The sequence below is a fragment of the Rutilus rutilus genome (assembly GCF_951802725.1).
Source record: "Rutilus rutilus genome assembly, chromosome: 7".
In the NCBI taxonomy this organism is placed as follows: domain Eukaryota; kingdom Metazoa; phylum Chordata; class Actinopteri; order Cypriniformes; family Leuciscidae; genus Rutilus; species Rutilus rutilus.
The window spans coordinates 22,004,961-22,020,357 of record NC_140221.1 but is presented as its reverse complement, the minus strand read 5'-3'; the positions used below and the strand labels follow the sequence as shown (position 1 = coordinate 22,020,357).

The 15,397-nt window shown below is 38.5% G+C and overlaps 1 protein-coding gene across 1 annotated transcript in view; it reads right to left on the bottom strand.

Annotated features, from left to right (window-relative positions):
* LOC311293469 (flotillin-2a) overlaps positions 1-15,022 on the bottom strand; it is a 30,487-nt gene extending 15,465 nt beyond the window's left edge. Inside the window, exons 1-3 of the mRNA XM_084413785.1 lie at positions 14,765-15,022; positions 7,976-8,057; positions 3,719-3,809 (exon numbers count right to left, since the gene is read on the bottom strand). Coding sequence (XP_084269911.1) covers positions 3,719-3,809; positions 7,976-8,057; positions 14,765-14,813 — 222 coding nt within the window. The 5' untranslated portion in view covers positions 14,814-15,022. The remainder of the gene's footprint in view (positions 1-3,718; positions 3,810-7,975; positions 8,058-14,764) is intronic.
* Positions 15,023-15,397: the final 375 nt, after the last annotated feature.

The following is a 15,397-nucleotide window of genomic DNA, read 5'->3' as shown; positions in this document are numbered from 1 at the left end:
AAAAAAAACAGAGAAATGTTCATGAGGGTAAACATGTGACTTCAATTAAGCACTGCAAGTTTTGGCACACTGACGACCGAGAACAAAAAGAGAAATAAAAGAACGAAACAAATCAGCATTCCTTTGGTCTGCTTGAGAAAAGCTTTTAGGTGCTCTTAAAAAGAAAACCATTACAAACATGTACATTACAACGACATGAAGGTCACAGAACGTGGCAACATACAGGCTCTGTTCTAAACCCTTGTGGTCTGCCTATGTAGATGGCATTTTAAGACATAATAGATGCATTCCAAATGGCCAAATTCTGTCTTTTGTAAAGAAAGAAGTAAATCCCACGCTCTACTCAGATGAGCCCAGTGGACAAAAAAAAAAGAAAGAAAGAAAGAAAGAAGAAAAAACATCCAAGATGGCAGATGATACAAAATAAATGTCAAGTATTTCATAATTTTTTTAGTTGAGGGTTCAAGACATGGATTTAATTTTTTTTTAATATGTTCCTTGAGGTAATGCTAATAACGTTTTTTTCTCATTGTCGGGAGTAGCGCGTGGAGTACTTCAGAAATGGAACGGCATCTGTATACTGTATCCAGTGATTAGGGGAGCGCGGGGCACAACCTAACGCGGGGTTAGTTGTAACACGCTTGTTTTAAATACTTCCGCACATGCTTGGATGACGAAGCTTTGTGTATTTACTAGTTGCCATATCAACACTATATAGAAAAAAAAAAATCCGCCAAAATTATTTATTTTTTGGAAGATATCCATAGACATTTATTAAACCATAGCAAAAGTAAATTTCTTACTTAAGTTAATTTTTCATCTCTATTTTTTGTGTTTATTTAAAATAAGACAAATCTGATATTATTTTAATCTCCAAGATGTTATTTAACAGTTGAGATAGTTATTTAATGCTTCGCTAACTAGCAGAAGACACTAGCCGGGTTTAAATCCCAGTTGTGCAGGCGGGGGCATGTTGTAACACTGCATTACAATGAGCCCCTATTAGAAATATGCTATTATATTCTATACTTTTATTAATTTTATTGAGAAAACATGTGAAAAAGGTAAATAAAGACTGAGAGTCAATGTTCAGAAATGACTAATTATTTATTTGTTTTGAACTATGTTGTATAGCTGTGTTTTCCTGTGTTCGTAGTCAAAACTCAAAAATGAGTTTATATTTAATTATTAAAAATTGCCATTATTTTATATGAAAAAGTTTTTAAATTGTATTTTATTTAGAAAATATTTTAGTTTGTTTTGTATATATTTTTTATTAGATCAGATAACGTTTTAAGCTGTCATATGGTCATGTTACAATGTGCCCCTGCACATGTTACAATGTACTATGGGGCATGTTGTCACATTTCACTTCCATTCTTTCGGGGTATATCAAGAAAAAAGTATATACTGTATTGATAAAACAAAAACACATAATTGTACTAGACATGTGGGAAATGAATGTGGGAAAAAATAAATACTCTGAACCATAAGTAGATTTACACAAACTGAGAAAGTCAAAAAGCGTTACTTTGTGCCCCGCTCTCCCCTATAATGGGTTCTGTTTGCTTTTGACACTTAAGACCGTTAGACCATATATAAGTGTAAGTCGTTAAGTGACAATGCCAGTAGACAGGGCCAATGGTGCGGTGCAAATATGCAATGTAATGTATTTGCCCATGTGACATCACAGATCCTATTGAACTATTGTTGGAGCTTGGTTAGATAAATGCTTTGTTTATAATGAGGAGACGTGTTAAGCTTAGGGGTTGAACGACGTCAGATTTTTTTTTACGTCGACATTTATGTGATTAAAGTCGAGTCAACCTGAACCTGAGACTCGAAGGCGGGTTGCGTGATCTGCACTGATGTGCGCGCTACTGTCTGTATGTGTGTACGTTACAATGCAGCAGCGCATTAGTTTAGAGCGGCGATTAACTTACGTTTACAATAAGCTGTTTAAAATGTGCATTCACCCGATCAGTTCTGAGCATCCAGATGGTATAATCAAACATGTCTTGTGGAGCGCTCACAGAGTATGCTTTTATTGTCATTTTAACTGTTCGAAACTAAGCGTAAAACTTCAAAGTTTTCATATCCTGTTGCGCCCTCTATAGGCCATGATCAGCAACTAGTCGACGTCAAGCTTAAAGCACCATTGGCAGAGCATTAAAGTCAACTAGTCTTTGCAACCCCTAAAAAAGCTATGATATAAAGACCTTTTATATGTTTAATGCGAGACACGGCAGGCAAAAACATCGTTTTTTTTTTACTGGTCAATTTTGAGATTTTTGGATATTTGTCTTCAATAACATGTCTTCTTTCAGACTTGTGGTGAAAAAAAGTCAGAAATACACATTTAGGTCTTTATTTTATTACACTTTGTCTGTTTGCGTCTGTAGATTTCTCATAAATTCAACAAAGGTTTGCGTTCTTTATCAACATGCTGCTCCGCCATCTCTGCCGGCAGCCTGTCATCACATGCACCGTTAGGAAGCTCTCTCTCTCCTGTACAATCCTGTCGGATCCAAATATGGTAATTTCCTTTTTATCAGCAACCAATCGTGAAAGTAAAAGGGCTGAATGCGCAATCTCATTGGCTGATGATAAATCTTTAAAGCCCGTTTTCTCAAAATGACTTTTCTCTCATACTCCAGTTCCGAAATCTCCACTTCAGTAGCACCTATATACACCAAACTTTCCAGTCTTGTACCTAGTTATATTATGAAGACATTTACAGAGGGATTTGTAAATATATTATTCCTAGCCTGATTTATATAACATTTTATTCCAAAAAACATGGCGAAAATATTTTTTTTAAGGCTATTGACAGTATTTTCTGATTTACAGGATAACAAAAGTAGATATCCATAAATCCCTCTAATTTTTTTCCCCATCTAATATGTGAACACAGTGAAAAAATATTTTTTAACCTGGCTTTATCCAATACTCAGATTTCGTTTTTTAAATATATGCAAATCAGCGCATATTTAATGAGATATTGCCTAATTTGCATATTTAAACATTAAATTACAGAAAACTTGTAATACATTTTTTTCTCATCTTAATGTAGGTAATCAACTGGGAAAGTTTCATGGTGATATCTGCTAGTTAAAATTTTTACCCTATTCACCTGTAGTGTCTCGCCTTAAAAGATCAAAGAGGATGTGAACAGCTTCGAGTAGAACCATAAGGTAATTACGACACGAGTAGCATGTATGACATGCCAATTTAAAACTTTATTGAAATCAATTGTAAGTCAAGTTTCCCATGCACTTTGCACTAGTCACTCACTGTTTCGATTAGGTTGCTGCCTATATACTGCCTATGAAAGCAGTATAAAGCAAGATATCTCACAGGGTTTTGAAACAGAGCCATTGGTTTTTCTACTTAACAGATCAAATTAATTCACAGCATAGTGAGTGGAGTTTCCCCCCCAAATAGATTGTTTTAAAAAAATCATCAGTAAATTAACTAAATCTCTGATTGACCAAACAACAGTTCATCATGTTGAGCACAAATCAGTGACCTTCAGTCTGATGAAAGATTGACTAAGAGTAGCACCGTTCATCCCTGAGGGGGGGTCAAATTTAGGGACCAGAAAAGGCAGCAATGGAATGAAAGGAAATGATGATAAAGGGGTGTTGGCTCTGAAACCAGTCTGGCAAACCTGAAAGAGTCATTTGGAGCTGAGGTTAGGTGAGGTAAGGTGGTTTACCTGTGCCACACCTGTGACAGTAATAGCTACCCCCTCCGCTGTCTCTACATCCTCACACTTGGGTTGCAGGGTCATAATCTCAAGGGTTATCCTGTGGAAAACGCAAAAAAGGAAACAAAACAAAAAAGTTGGCTATGAACTACGGGAAGAATGTCAAGCGGTGTGAAAACAGGAAGAAGGTGGGATTAAAAGAAGATGTGAAGGTAAACAACACAAAATGAATCTGCAGGGTGAAAATACGAAGACACAACCACTTGGTCAGCACAAATCAGGTGTTTTGAACATGGGCTGTAATGGAATTGTCTGGATTCAGATTCCCAGCAACTTAAAGATTATTTCCCAACCCACAATATTCCCAAAAGCCAATCTGATCCGTCCATCGTCATCCATTACAGACCCAACAGTCAGAACATGCTGACGTGAGCCATTAGTTAAATGAGCCATGAGCGCGCTGCGTAGCCAAACATCAGACAAGGATAGTGAGAGATGACTGGCTCTCCTACACTGCAGAGGAAGACCAACACAAGAGTGTGGAAGAGAGCATGAGAGCATGTGTATGCGTGTAATGCAGGAAATGGAACCAGGCCACTGCCCTTCATACCCTGAGCACCTAGAATATTTCTCATTGTCTCATTTGGTTGGCTTGTTTCATTCAGTGCAATTACCTGAGCGACCCCTGTCACCTCCAAGGGGACACCCTCCGAAGTTTCGATATTCTCACAGCGACAGAGGATGGTCATTATCTCCAGAGAGAGTCTACGTGGGAAGATGGGAGGGGAGGAGGAAGGGGAGGCAGGACAGCACAATATTGTCAGTGTGTTAACATATGTGAAAGGGGGGGGGAGAGAGGTCAGGGAGGATGGGTTCTGGTGTAGATTGCAGTTGAATCCAGACCATCAGGGAGCCACTGTCTTCTGCAGATGGAGAGATCTTCTGTATCATGTCATTTATCTTTGATATCTCATCATTGACGCTGAATGGATGTCTTATTCTGTACATCTCTCCACTATGATGAGCCTTTGGCACTACCTGTTTGTGTCCCTAGACCACTCCTTTAAACATCAACGACAAAGCAATATATATTTCTTTAAGGTGTCCTTGCTAAAGGTGGATTTGGATAAAAGGCTGCACGATAAAATTTAAATGATTAAAAATTTACCTCAGCATTAAAATTGCAATTATTTATTTAGATAATTTTTTTAAAATAGGGTTTGATTTTATTATCTTATAAATATATATAGTCCTTCAGACTATAAGTGCAAAATAATTACTAATTAATATAATGTAATTATAATAATTACATTTTTATAGTAAGTTTATATATATATATATATATATATATAAAAAACGTACTATAAAAATGTTTAAATGAAAATTTATACACAAAGTGTGTACCACGACAATAATCCAATTTTAATAACTGAAGCTGCAGGTTTACAATGTTTCACATAACTGAGACCTGCAGTTCAGCACAAGCTAACTGACTGAGGTGAAAAGAACATGGCAGGTGGCATTCTATTCTAGTGGATTGTTGGGCTAATATAGATCACCCCTAATATAGCCAAAAACCATTTAACACGGGACAGTTCTCAGTGTAAGAGACCATAGTCTAAGATTCATCTACAAAGTTAATGTACCAATATAGTTCACAGTGTTCATGTAGCGAGTGTGGACCTCTCCTCAATGGCCCTTTTCTGTATACTTCAAACAAATTTATTCAGCTGTTTTTGTCTCTTTGAAAAACTGTAGCTCTGTAATTGGATTAAAATGAGACAGGGCGTGTCTGAATGGGTAACATGCACAGGCATATGCAGTAGGATCCCTCTGAATGTTTATTTCAGCCATTTTGATGCCACAAGCCCTACATCTCTCTCAATCTTTTAAAATTAGATCAATGTAGCTTTTAGAGCTGCCAGCAAACTAGATTACTCCGTTCTTCATCAGGAAAGGGGGAGGGCAAGAGATATCCCAGCCAGACATGCTTTATTTCTAAGCTATGCACTCAACTGAACAACTGCTGTAACCACTAAATACAGGAACCCTTTTTAACTACACATTGTTACATTTCTCTTTTTTTGACATTTAATCTTTCTTACATTTGATCCATTGTTCCATTGACTTAATATAAAAAAAATATGAAATATAAATCTTCCTTTTAGCTGTAACATTTAAAAATCATAGCTGCATTTCCACAATAGACCTTTTCCACGATCAGACTCGTCTCTTCCCACTTTTATAGATAACCAATTTCCCCACCTGTGTTCCCGTTAATTTTGGTAAATCAAATAAAGTTAGCGAACTTTACAATAAACCTTTCAAACGGTCTCTTTAGCTTGAAATGGTACTTTACCATATATCATATTCCAATTTAATGTACAACAGCATAGCATCTGAAGTGACAAATCTATTAAATTAAGTTCCAAACGTAGGTTTGGGAGGAGCCTAAACATTCAATCCTGTCAATCATCATTACGAGCGTACTGTATAAGCAGCAGACACCACGTCATCCCATTGACAAATTCTTCAAAGCCCTCCTCCTCCAGTAAATTATCTCTATCCTCTTATGTGCAATTCCATCATAGGGGGGTTTTAACTCTGAGCTCAAGCCGAGCCTCGGGTTCGAGCCTTCTCCACGGACAGCAAGCTAAGTTAGTTTACTATTAAACTTTAAGGCTGAATGGGCAGGCGAACTAGTAAATCTAGAATTAAATCCTTCCGCTGTGCAGACTAGAAATGTGATAAAAGTCTTGTGATCTGTATTTCCACAAAGTTGATATAGCATAATAATCTTATGCTCCCCAGCAGAGAGATACCAGAAACAGATCAGACGGTCAGACACACACGGGTGAGTCCAGCGTGTAAAGGCAGGTTAGCTCGGCAAACACTTAAAAGAAATGAACAGGAGAGGAACATCAGAGAATAGGCAGGCTGGTTATTACAGATTGCACATGCATAATCTCAAAGTCAATAACGATTAAAATAGGGAACAAAAAATGGAAACAAACCGTACATTCCAAAATGATATATAGTTTTCTCACATTTCTTTCATACATATAACGTGTGTTGTCCTCTTGCTAATGTTCTGATAACTACAAGCACTGTGTAGATTACACAATAAACAAAGCTCATACTGAATGACATATATGGGCTTTTCACACTGTGCTTAACCCTGGGTTATCATATTTAACTTTTAGGGAAAAATCTAAATGTCAAACAGTGACAGAAAAAATAAATAAAAATGTATTCTGGTCTAAAAATGTGGATGTATAGCCTATTCAGTAATAAATCTGATGTGCAGGAGTGGGACAAGCTTTTATTTAAACAGTTCATCCAATCAGTGATATTGATACCATAAATATGCAAATAAGAAAGTTAACCCAGGGTTAAACTCTCAAAAACCTGAATGGCCAGGAATAATTCCTAACCTAGGGCAAAGAATAAACTGTATGAAACATAAAAAATTATAACCCAGGTTTCCTATAACCCGCAGTGAACAAAGTTAAATGTGAAAAACCCTATATATTTTAGCACAACTGTAGTTCTGTTCTACAGAGTTTGTAAAGACTACAGTACTATGTATTTATCAGGAGAGGCTGCACCACTAATGATTATCTATTCGTAACCATTGAAGCAGAACTTCACTCTACACTCTAGTATTGTTAACTCTGTTTATTTTTCCAAACACTGGCCCTGGATACTGAGGCCTTAATGAAGTGAGTTCATGTAAATTGAGGGGGTTGAGTTCTGATGTTTGTGTACCTATAATGTTTGTTAGCTGCCTAGGTTGATGACTATATCACTGAACACACATTTAAAAGGAAGAGTGCTCAACAGCCTAGTTAACAGGAGGACTTGATATCACATCACAGACAGGTAGTTTTACAATGCAGTGTGAGAACAGCGACCTACGATATTTCCTTTCTGGCTAGGAAACTAGTTATTTTAGTTACTATCAATGATTTAAACAGTATACATTAATTTGACAGTGTTAAATGTGAAAAACAACAGGCACAGATGTGTGCACTCCTGAGTTTCTTTACAGTGGACATATTATATTCACAAGAGGTTCTCTAGCCAGAGAAACGTGAGCATGCTGTGGCATGTCTCTATAATGGTCCTAATTCCCACTCAAGGGGAACTGAAAGGTACATAAATGGAGGATAGTGTCATTCAGTCAGCACTAGAATGATTGTTCATATTGTGAGCCGATAAATACAAAAAAAAAGGTGAGTGAATGTGATGAATGGACATTCTTACTTCTGTATGTCGGTGATAAGCCACCATGCCCAGGCCCAGCCGCCCACTGTATATTGCTTGTCATCAGAGCCACAGCAGCCACCTGAGAAAATAAACACAGGCATATTTAGTACAAAATAATGCACATTTATCCCATTCTAGCATGGCAATCTAACATGAAAGTTAATTCAATTTCATTTCAAATTGTATTAAAATCAAACCATATCTTTCCATTATACAAATCTAAATCATTCAGCCCATTTCACAAGCTGTCCACTTTCACCACCAACAAATGTTATAAATCCCATACAAGCTCAACAAACTGGTTTACAAACTGAACAACTTCATCATTAAAACCACTAAAGATGAATATCATTGGAAAGCCCCAACTCACAGTTACAGTCTAACCAAACCACTATGGTGGGTAAATGTTTACAGAAATCAGCTCAAGTCAATAATCAACTAGACTAGCTGTTCTAAACAAAATATGTTGTGCACCAGTGCGCGGATGGTGCATATTAACAAGGATGTACCAAAAGAAAGAGTATTTAAAATGGTTATGGTTAAAATCATCACGGTTACCATGAAAATATTAAGCAGCACAACACAAATTAGCAAACAACATTGATAATAATAAGAGATGTTTCTTGATAGACAAATCAGCATATTAGAATGATTTCTGAAGGTGGCACTAAAGACTGTAGTAATGATCATTTGACTAGTTCATTGGGTTAATGTACTATGACTTTTGGCATATGCGATTTGACTTTACTTTTCATGCAAATGCTCATGTTGTGATTTGGCTAACAAACTATTGTCTACTTAACAGTAGTTGTGTTTCCACTGTAGGGCCAAAAGCGAGCATGCTAGTGCGTCCCAAGGCCAGTAGCGTTTCCACTGTCACTTGATGGAGCCTCATCCTGACTTCCTCGGCGGTTGTGTGACGTTGTTCTATGAAGGCACGTTAAGGGCGGGTTTTAGGGTAGCGCTGCGGGGCTACTGGCCCAACAGTGGAAAAGCAGCTTGATTTTGGCCTTGCGGCTTGAGGTCGAAGGCTATTTGCCCCGATTTTGGCCTAGTGTTGGGCAAGTTACTCTAAGGGTACGTTTGCGCTTACCTTTTTAAGTACAGACGACAACGTTGTCAAAATGATCCTCCGCAAAAACGACAAAAAACGCTGTTATGCATGCCAGGCCAGTAGTTGGCAACGTCACAAAAACTATCCGCCTATAGACTGAACACGTAATACGCATGCGCATGACGTCAACGTTTTCACAAATTACCCATTGATAGACGGCTGTTTTAAAAAGCTCCAGTGAGTTTTTGTGTGACGGTGCATGTCCACTGGCACGAAGCGAGCGTTTTCAATAAATTCCTATGGAAGTTGAGCTTCACGTTTGTGCTGTGAATTGTGGGATTGACAGTGTACCGGAGAAGCCGCTGAGAGTGCCCGAGCTACCCATCACTTTCTCCGGTCCACTGTCAATCCCAGAATGCACAGAGTGAGCGTGAAGCTCAACTTCCATTGGAATTGAAAATACTCTTCTCCGCGCATGCACCGTTAATCCCAAAGTATACTTTAGGGACGGGCATTTTTGTCAATTTCTTATTTCGATCATCGATAGGTCTCAAAAAACGAGTACTCGAGTAAACCCTCTGCTAAAGTAACCTAATTTTGACATCTATCATCAGGAATTTTAGACCTATCTCCAAACTGCCTTTTATTTCAAAGCTCTTAGAGAGAGTTGTGTACTGTCAGTTGAATTCCTATATGAGTATGTCCAATATTTCTGATACTTTTCAGTCCGGTTTTGCACAGTATGGAAAATGCACTGTTGAAGGTCAGCAATGACCTGTTGCAAGTTCTTGATACTGGTTCGCACACGGTGCTTGTCTTGTTGGATTTAAGCGCTGCTTTCGATACAATCGGACATAGTATCTTGTTACATTGGTTGGAAAAGGTGGTGGATATTTAGGGTGTCGCCTTACACCTCAAAGACAGAACCTACTCAGTGAGCATAGGGAAGTCTTCTTCTTTGTCACTATTATGCGGTGTGCCCCAAGGGTCTATTCTAGACCCTCTTCTCGTTTCACTTTATATGATACCATTGGGTGCCATTTTTAAGAAATATAAGATTTCCTACCATTGCTATGCTGACGATTCACAGTTTTAACCCTAAACCTAACTAGCTAAAACTGACAGTTTTTATCCTTTGGACATGCTCTGCAACTGTTTTGAGGAGATCAAATGTTGGATGGCTAATAATTTTTTGCAATTAAATGAAAGCGAGAGCAACATTTTTATTTTAGGCCCCTCCAGGTCTTCATCTCTTTTTAATTTAGATTCTATTGCCGCCAGTGTTCAGTCACTAAATTTTTAGAAACAAATCAGTACAGTGGTAAAGGGTAGTTTCTTTCATCTGAGATCGGTATTGAAACAGTTTCTACCTCCGAAAGATTTGGAGACCATAATCCACGCTCTCATAACATCATGTCTTGACTTTTTTAATTCCCTATACTGTGGCCTGCCTCAAACTGCGATCTCTTGTCTGCAAATTGTCTAAAATTCTGCAGCGAGACTTCTTACCATGTTATCTATATATATGATAGATTGGCGCTGCACATCTTGCACTAGGCCTAACTGTATTTCATAATCAAAGTGATTTCATCAGGTACCGCCCAAAATGCTGCAATAACCAATCAGAAAAATTGAAAAAAAATTTTTTCCGTTTTCATGATTGATCATCGCTGTTACGTTCAAGTACTCAAGTAAACGAGTACTCGTGCCCATCCCTACTTTGGCAGTCGACGTCTGTGCACTGTCTGCGTGACACGATTTACGTAATAAGGAACCAGCAAGCAATTGCCGTATTTTTCACCGTCTAGGTTAACTATAGACCCGATATAGTCTGGCTATGAGTAACCCACTTCTAGCCAAAATAACCTTGAATTTGGTTACATGTCATTTTTGCCTAAATAACTTGAGAGATGTATGATATTCCATCATGTAAGCAAAGTCAACAGTGATTACAAGGTGTTTGGTTGAATTTTTTGACATGTTATCTAATTGATGACTGGTATATACTTGGGCTATGGTTAGACAGCTATTAAATTTTCACTGACAGCCCAAATTCGGCCTTGTTTTAGCCTAGACGTCAGGGCTGTGTTTGGAGTGCTAGTGGACGTCTTTTAAACGCAAAATTGCTTGGTACGCGGACGTCCACACACCCCGTCCGCGTGCAGCCTAATTTTTGGAACCACACGGATGGTGTGTTTACAATAATGGATGGTGTGTTTACAATAATGCATGTGCGATTGACTTGAGCGGCCAAAAAACTATACTTTGAAAGGCTTGCGCACTCAACTGTGCGCGAAATGGAGCGGAACACAGAAAATGAAGTAGCCTATACCTGGGTCTTTAGGTTTTTGTTTACAACCTGTTTTGTTCATAGGGGTGTCAAAATTAATCGTTTCTACGATGCATCGCGATGCAGACGAGGACGATTCGGTATCGGTTCAGTAATAGACCATAACCGATTATAATGTACGGACTTTTCTGACGTCATTTGTCGCGTACGTGCATTGTGGCGGAAGCATACAATGGCAGAGGGAGGCGCGACGCGAGTGCGAGAATATTAAAAATGCTCCAACTACTTTAAAAGCCGACATCTGGGCACGTTTCGGCTTTTAGGAACAACCTGGTAAGCACGACCTGCAGAAGACACGCGCTGTACTGTGCGCTCATGTCACACACAAATAGAATATGCAGGAGGTAGGCTAATACCACTAACTTCATAAACCACGTTAGCCGTTTTCACCCCGAGCTGTTAACGCCTGGCAGAGTCAGAGAGATGCGCGGATGAGCTCCAACGCCGAATCCGCAGCCAAAAATAAACAGTCCACCCGCCCCAATAATATTCTCTGATTTAAGTATCCGCACCCGATGGTCAAATTACAATTATTCTGTGTTGTTACGCGTGATTATAAATGGATGATCGTCACCTTCAACAGCGGACTCGGCGACGGTTGATGCGCGCATCTTTAATGGTAACATAATAGCCTACACTGATTAATGAGCGCTGCTTTTAAATGAACATTTTTGTAAAACAAAATTTATTTGACAGATTTTCCTTTTCTTAATGGCATAAACAAGCTTTACTCCCTTGAAACTTTAACTGGAATGTCACTGTTTCTGTCACTGCGATTTCCCAAGCACACACACACGCGCGCACACATCACTTTTGAAGAGAAATTTAAAATTGAGGATGCGGTGCATCGCGATGCATTGTGATATCGAATTGAACTGAATCGATGACATGATAATCGTAATCGAACCGAACCGTGAGACCAGTGTAGGTTCACACCCCTATTTGTTCAGCATGTTTGTTGTAGCCAATCATAGACATACAGGTATCTGTTGATGAGTGCATGTAATGGCCAATCAGATGTGTTCAGCGCTAGTTCTGTTTGCTTGTGAATCCTTTCATTATAACCAACAAATTATAAACACGATATCACTGAGATTCATTGCACATCATAGACAGCTTCATTGATTGTAACGGGAGTTTTCGCAGCTTTGTGTACCTCATGTTGAATTGAACAGCTTCAATGATTATAATGGCAGCAATCTGTTGCTTTCTCTCTCTCTCTCTCTCTCTCTCTCTCTCTCTCTCTCTCTCTCTCTCTCTCTCTATATATATGTATATAAAAGATATTTTCATGCTTCCAACTACAAATTGCAGAATTTCTGGATTGTGTCCGATTGTAAGTGATAACCAGAAACGGACGATCTGATACTGTATGTCAAATGATCTGTGTATTAAAGGTTGTATCAGCGATTTCAGGCCCAAACATAAATGATCACATTCATCTAATCTTTCCTAACGATCCGCTAGCTGCCGTGCCATAAGCATGCCGTCAAAAAGCTTGTGCACGGCTGCCTATGACAGCTGCACGCGAAAACCTCACAACACTATAATCGGTGTCGGTGATTGGTTGGAACACTATTTATTTTGGTTTTGAGTGGTTGGTGAAACCAACTGTTTTTGTGTGCAGATCTCAGAGCCTAGGCTGCCTACAGAGATGTGTTTTTTTGACGGCATGCTTATGGGGCGGGCAGCTAGCGGATCGTTAGAAAAGATTCGATGAATGTGATCATTTATGTTTGGGCCTGAAATCGCTGATACAACCTTTAAGTCCTAGGGCCCTATTTTACTGATCTAAGCGCATGGTCTAAAGCGCACTTTTGCTAGTTTAACGAGTTTCTCTTAATAAACAACGTGGCGCAGGACGTGAAAATGATAACTGCGTTTCAAATCAGTCACTCAGTAATCCCCATGCTTTAAAATGGCTCTATCACTCTCTCTTTCTCCTCTCCACCTATAGCTGGTGTGTGTTGAGAGCACTGGCGCCGTTGTTCGGTGGCTGCCATTGCATTTGTCCGCCACCACCCAAGACCATTTCTGACCCAGGGAAAACCCTAATAATATGGAAATTATATTTTTAAAGAGAAAATCATCTGTGAAGAAAAGCATCATCTGTGCAAATATAGTTATCATTGGCTCAATCATGACAGGTCACCAGAGGTTCAGGGAGATAATCTAGGATCTATTACATTCAGCTGTCAATGTTATAGCAACCAGGACATGTTGCCTAAAGTTTAAGCATCCATCTGGGATCCTGATGTAGTGTTTAGAATGTGATATAGACAGTGGGGGCCTGTAACCTTTAGATATGTTATAAATTCCTCACAGATCTATGTAGTACATAGGAGGTCTGGTCCCAGACTGGAAACTATTCCAGCAGATTCCCAGCTGGTCATCAGCTTTTAGTATGCAATCCTCAGCTGTTGCTAGAATCATTGCACAACTTAAGTCTCTGTCATGTGACTTTATTTCATAAACATAATCAATGCGGACATACTGTTTAGGCAAGTTAAGGAAAGAGGAAATGACTCTTCAGGAAAGTGTAAAGTTAGAGAAAACTGTAGTTAGCAGACAATTTCAAACCAATCAACTAACTAATTTTATTATGACTAATCATATATTTTTTTACACACTATATAACATCAAAAGTGAAAAGTAGCCCCTCCCCCCCCATAATTTTAATGGAAAATGTTTATCACTAACTATACTATATAGTTTGGTCCCAACTACGTACTTGCTGTATACTGTTTTAGAAACAGGCTAAGGGATAATGTACAGTAAGCAGCATTTTTTCGCAAAATAAATGTATTAGATTAAATCACTTGACTGTTTTGATTGATTATATCTATTAAACAACGCCACAACAGCGAGGAAACGTAATACAAACTAGTCATACAAACTAAGATACGGGTATACTTACGGTAAGTTATATCGACGAGGCACTGGCAGTATCAAATAAAATGCACAACCAAAAATCACAATTCGTAAGTCGTGTGTTTAATCTAACGTTAAACAAATAAACAAATATTTAAGAGCAAGAGGACTTCAATAGAACAACGTGATCATTGCGCAAGCACGTCGAAATCAAATAGAATGGAGCACGAGTGAGACACACAACACGTCGAGACTGTGATGGATAGTGTTTTATCATGCTAAGTTACACAAACTACAATGCAACAGGCAAACACGAATATCTACACACTACTCGACAGAAACGCCGGAGAAAATAAGCGTAAATTACTGTTACAGGGTCGAATATCATACATTTACGATCACCAAACATATTCTACGTTAGGTACAATTCGGATGAATATACAATACAGTCAGATTATAAGAAAATGTAGGGGATTGCTTTTAGAAAAACAGAAGGCAGTCGATATGTTACCTGATACCACCAAGGCTTCGTTTGGTCCTACCGTGTGGCAATTCCCCATATTTTTCCTTTAAAAATCTTTTCTGAATGTAAAATTGCTTCTTTTTTCCCGAGGATGACGGAATAGCGTGATAAAAACAGTCAGATATGCAGGCACTCAGTGTAGTCTTGTGTACATCATATTCAAGATTTCTGCCTGCATGCACCAGTAGTCACCGCCCTTTCAGAGATATGACGACTATACAGTAAATCTATGTTATTCCCCAACCTTCCGGTAGAGGGCGCCATAACATTTTAAATTAGCCTAAACTCCTCAGAAACATTTTATGCAAGAACGTCCAATAATTTTTACTATTTAAAGGATTCGGGCTTTTAAATATTTCATATAAATTCTAAAATTCAAGTTTATGCCTACAACTTTTGTCATTCATCACCTGACAGGCCAGAGAGGCAACTTTGAAGTCAAATTTGCCCTGGATTTTTTTGGACATCGGTTCTTCTTTTTTGATTTTTTAAATCAAGGTTGGCTTTCAAAGGTTATTTAACAAGAAATTCCAGGACAGAAATTACACCACTCAGCACAAAAACAAATATGAAATTGGTTATATGTTCAGTTCTTATCTGACCTGATGCAGCTGAAGCTTT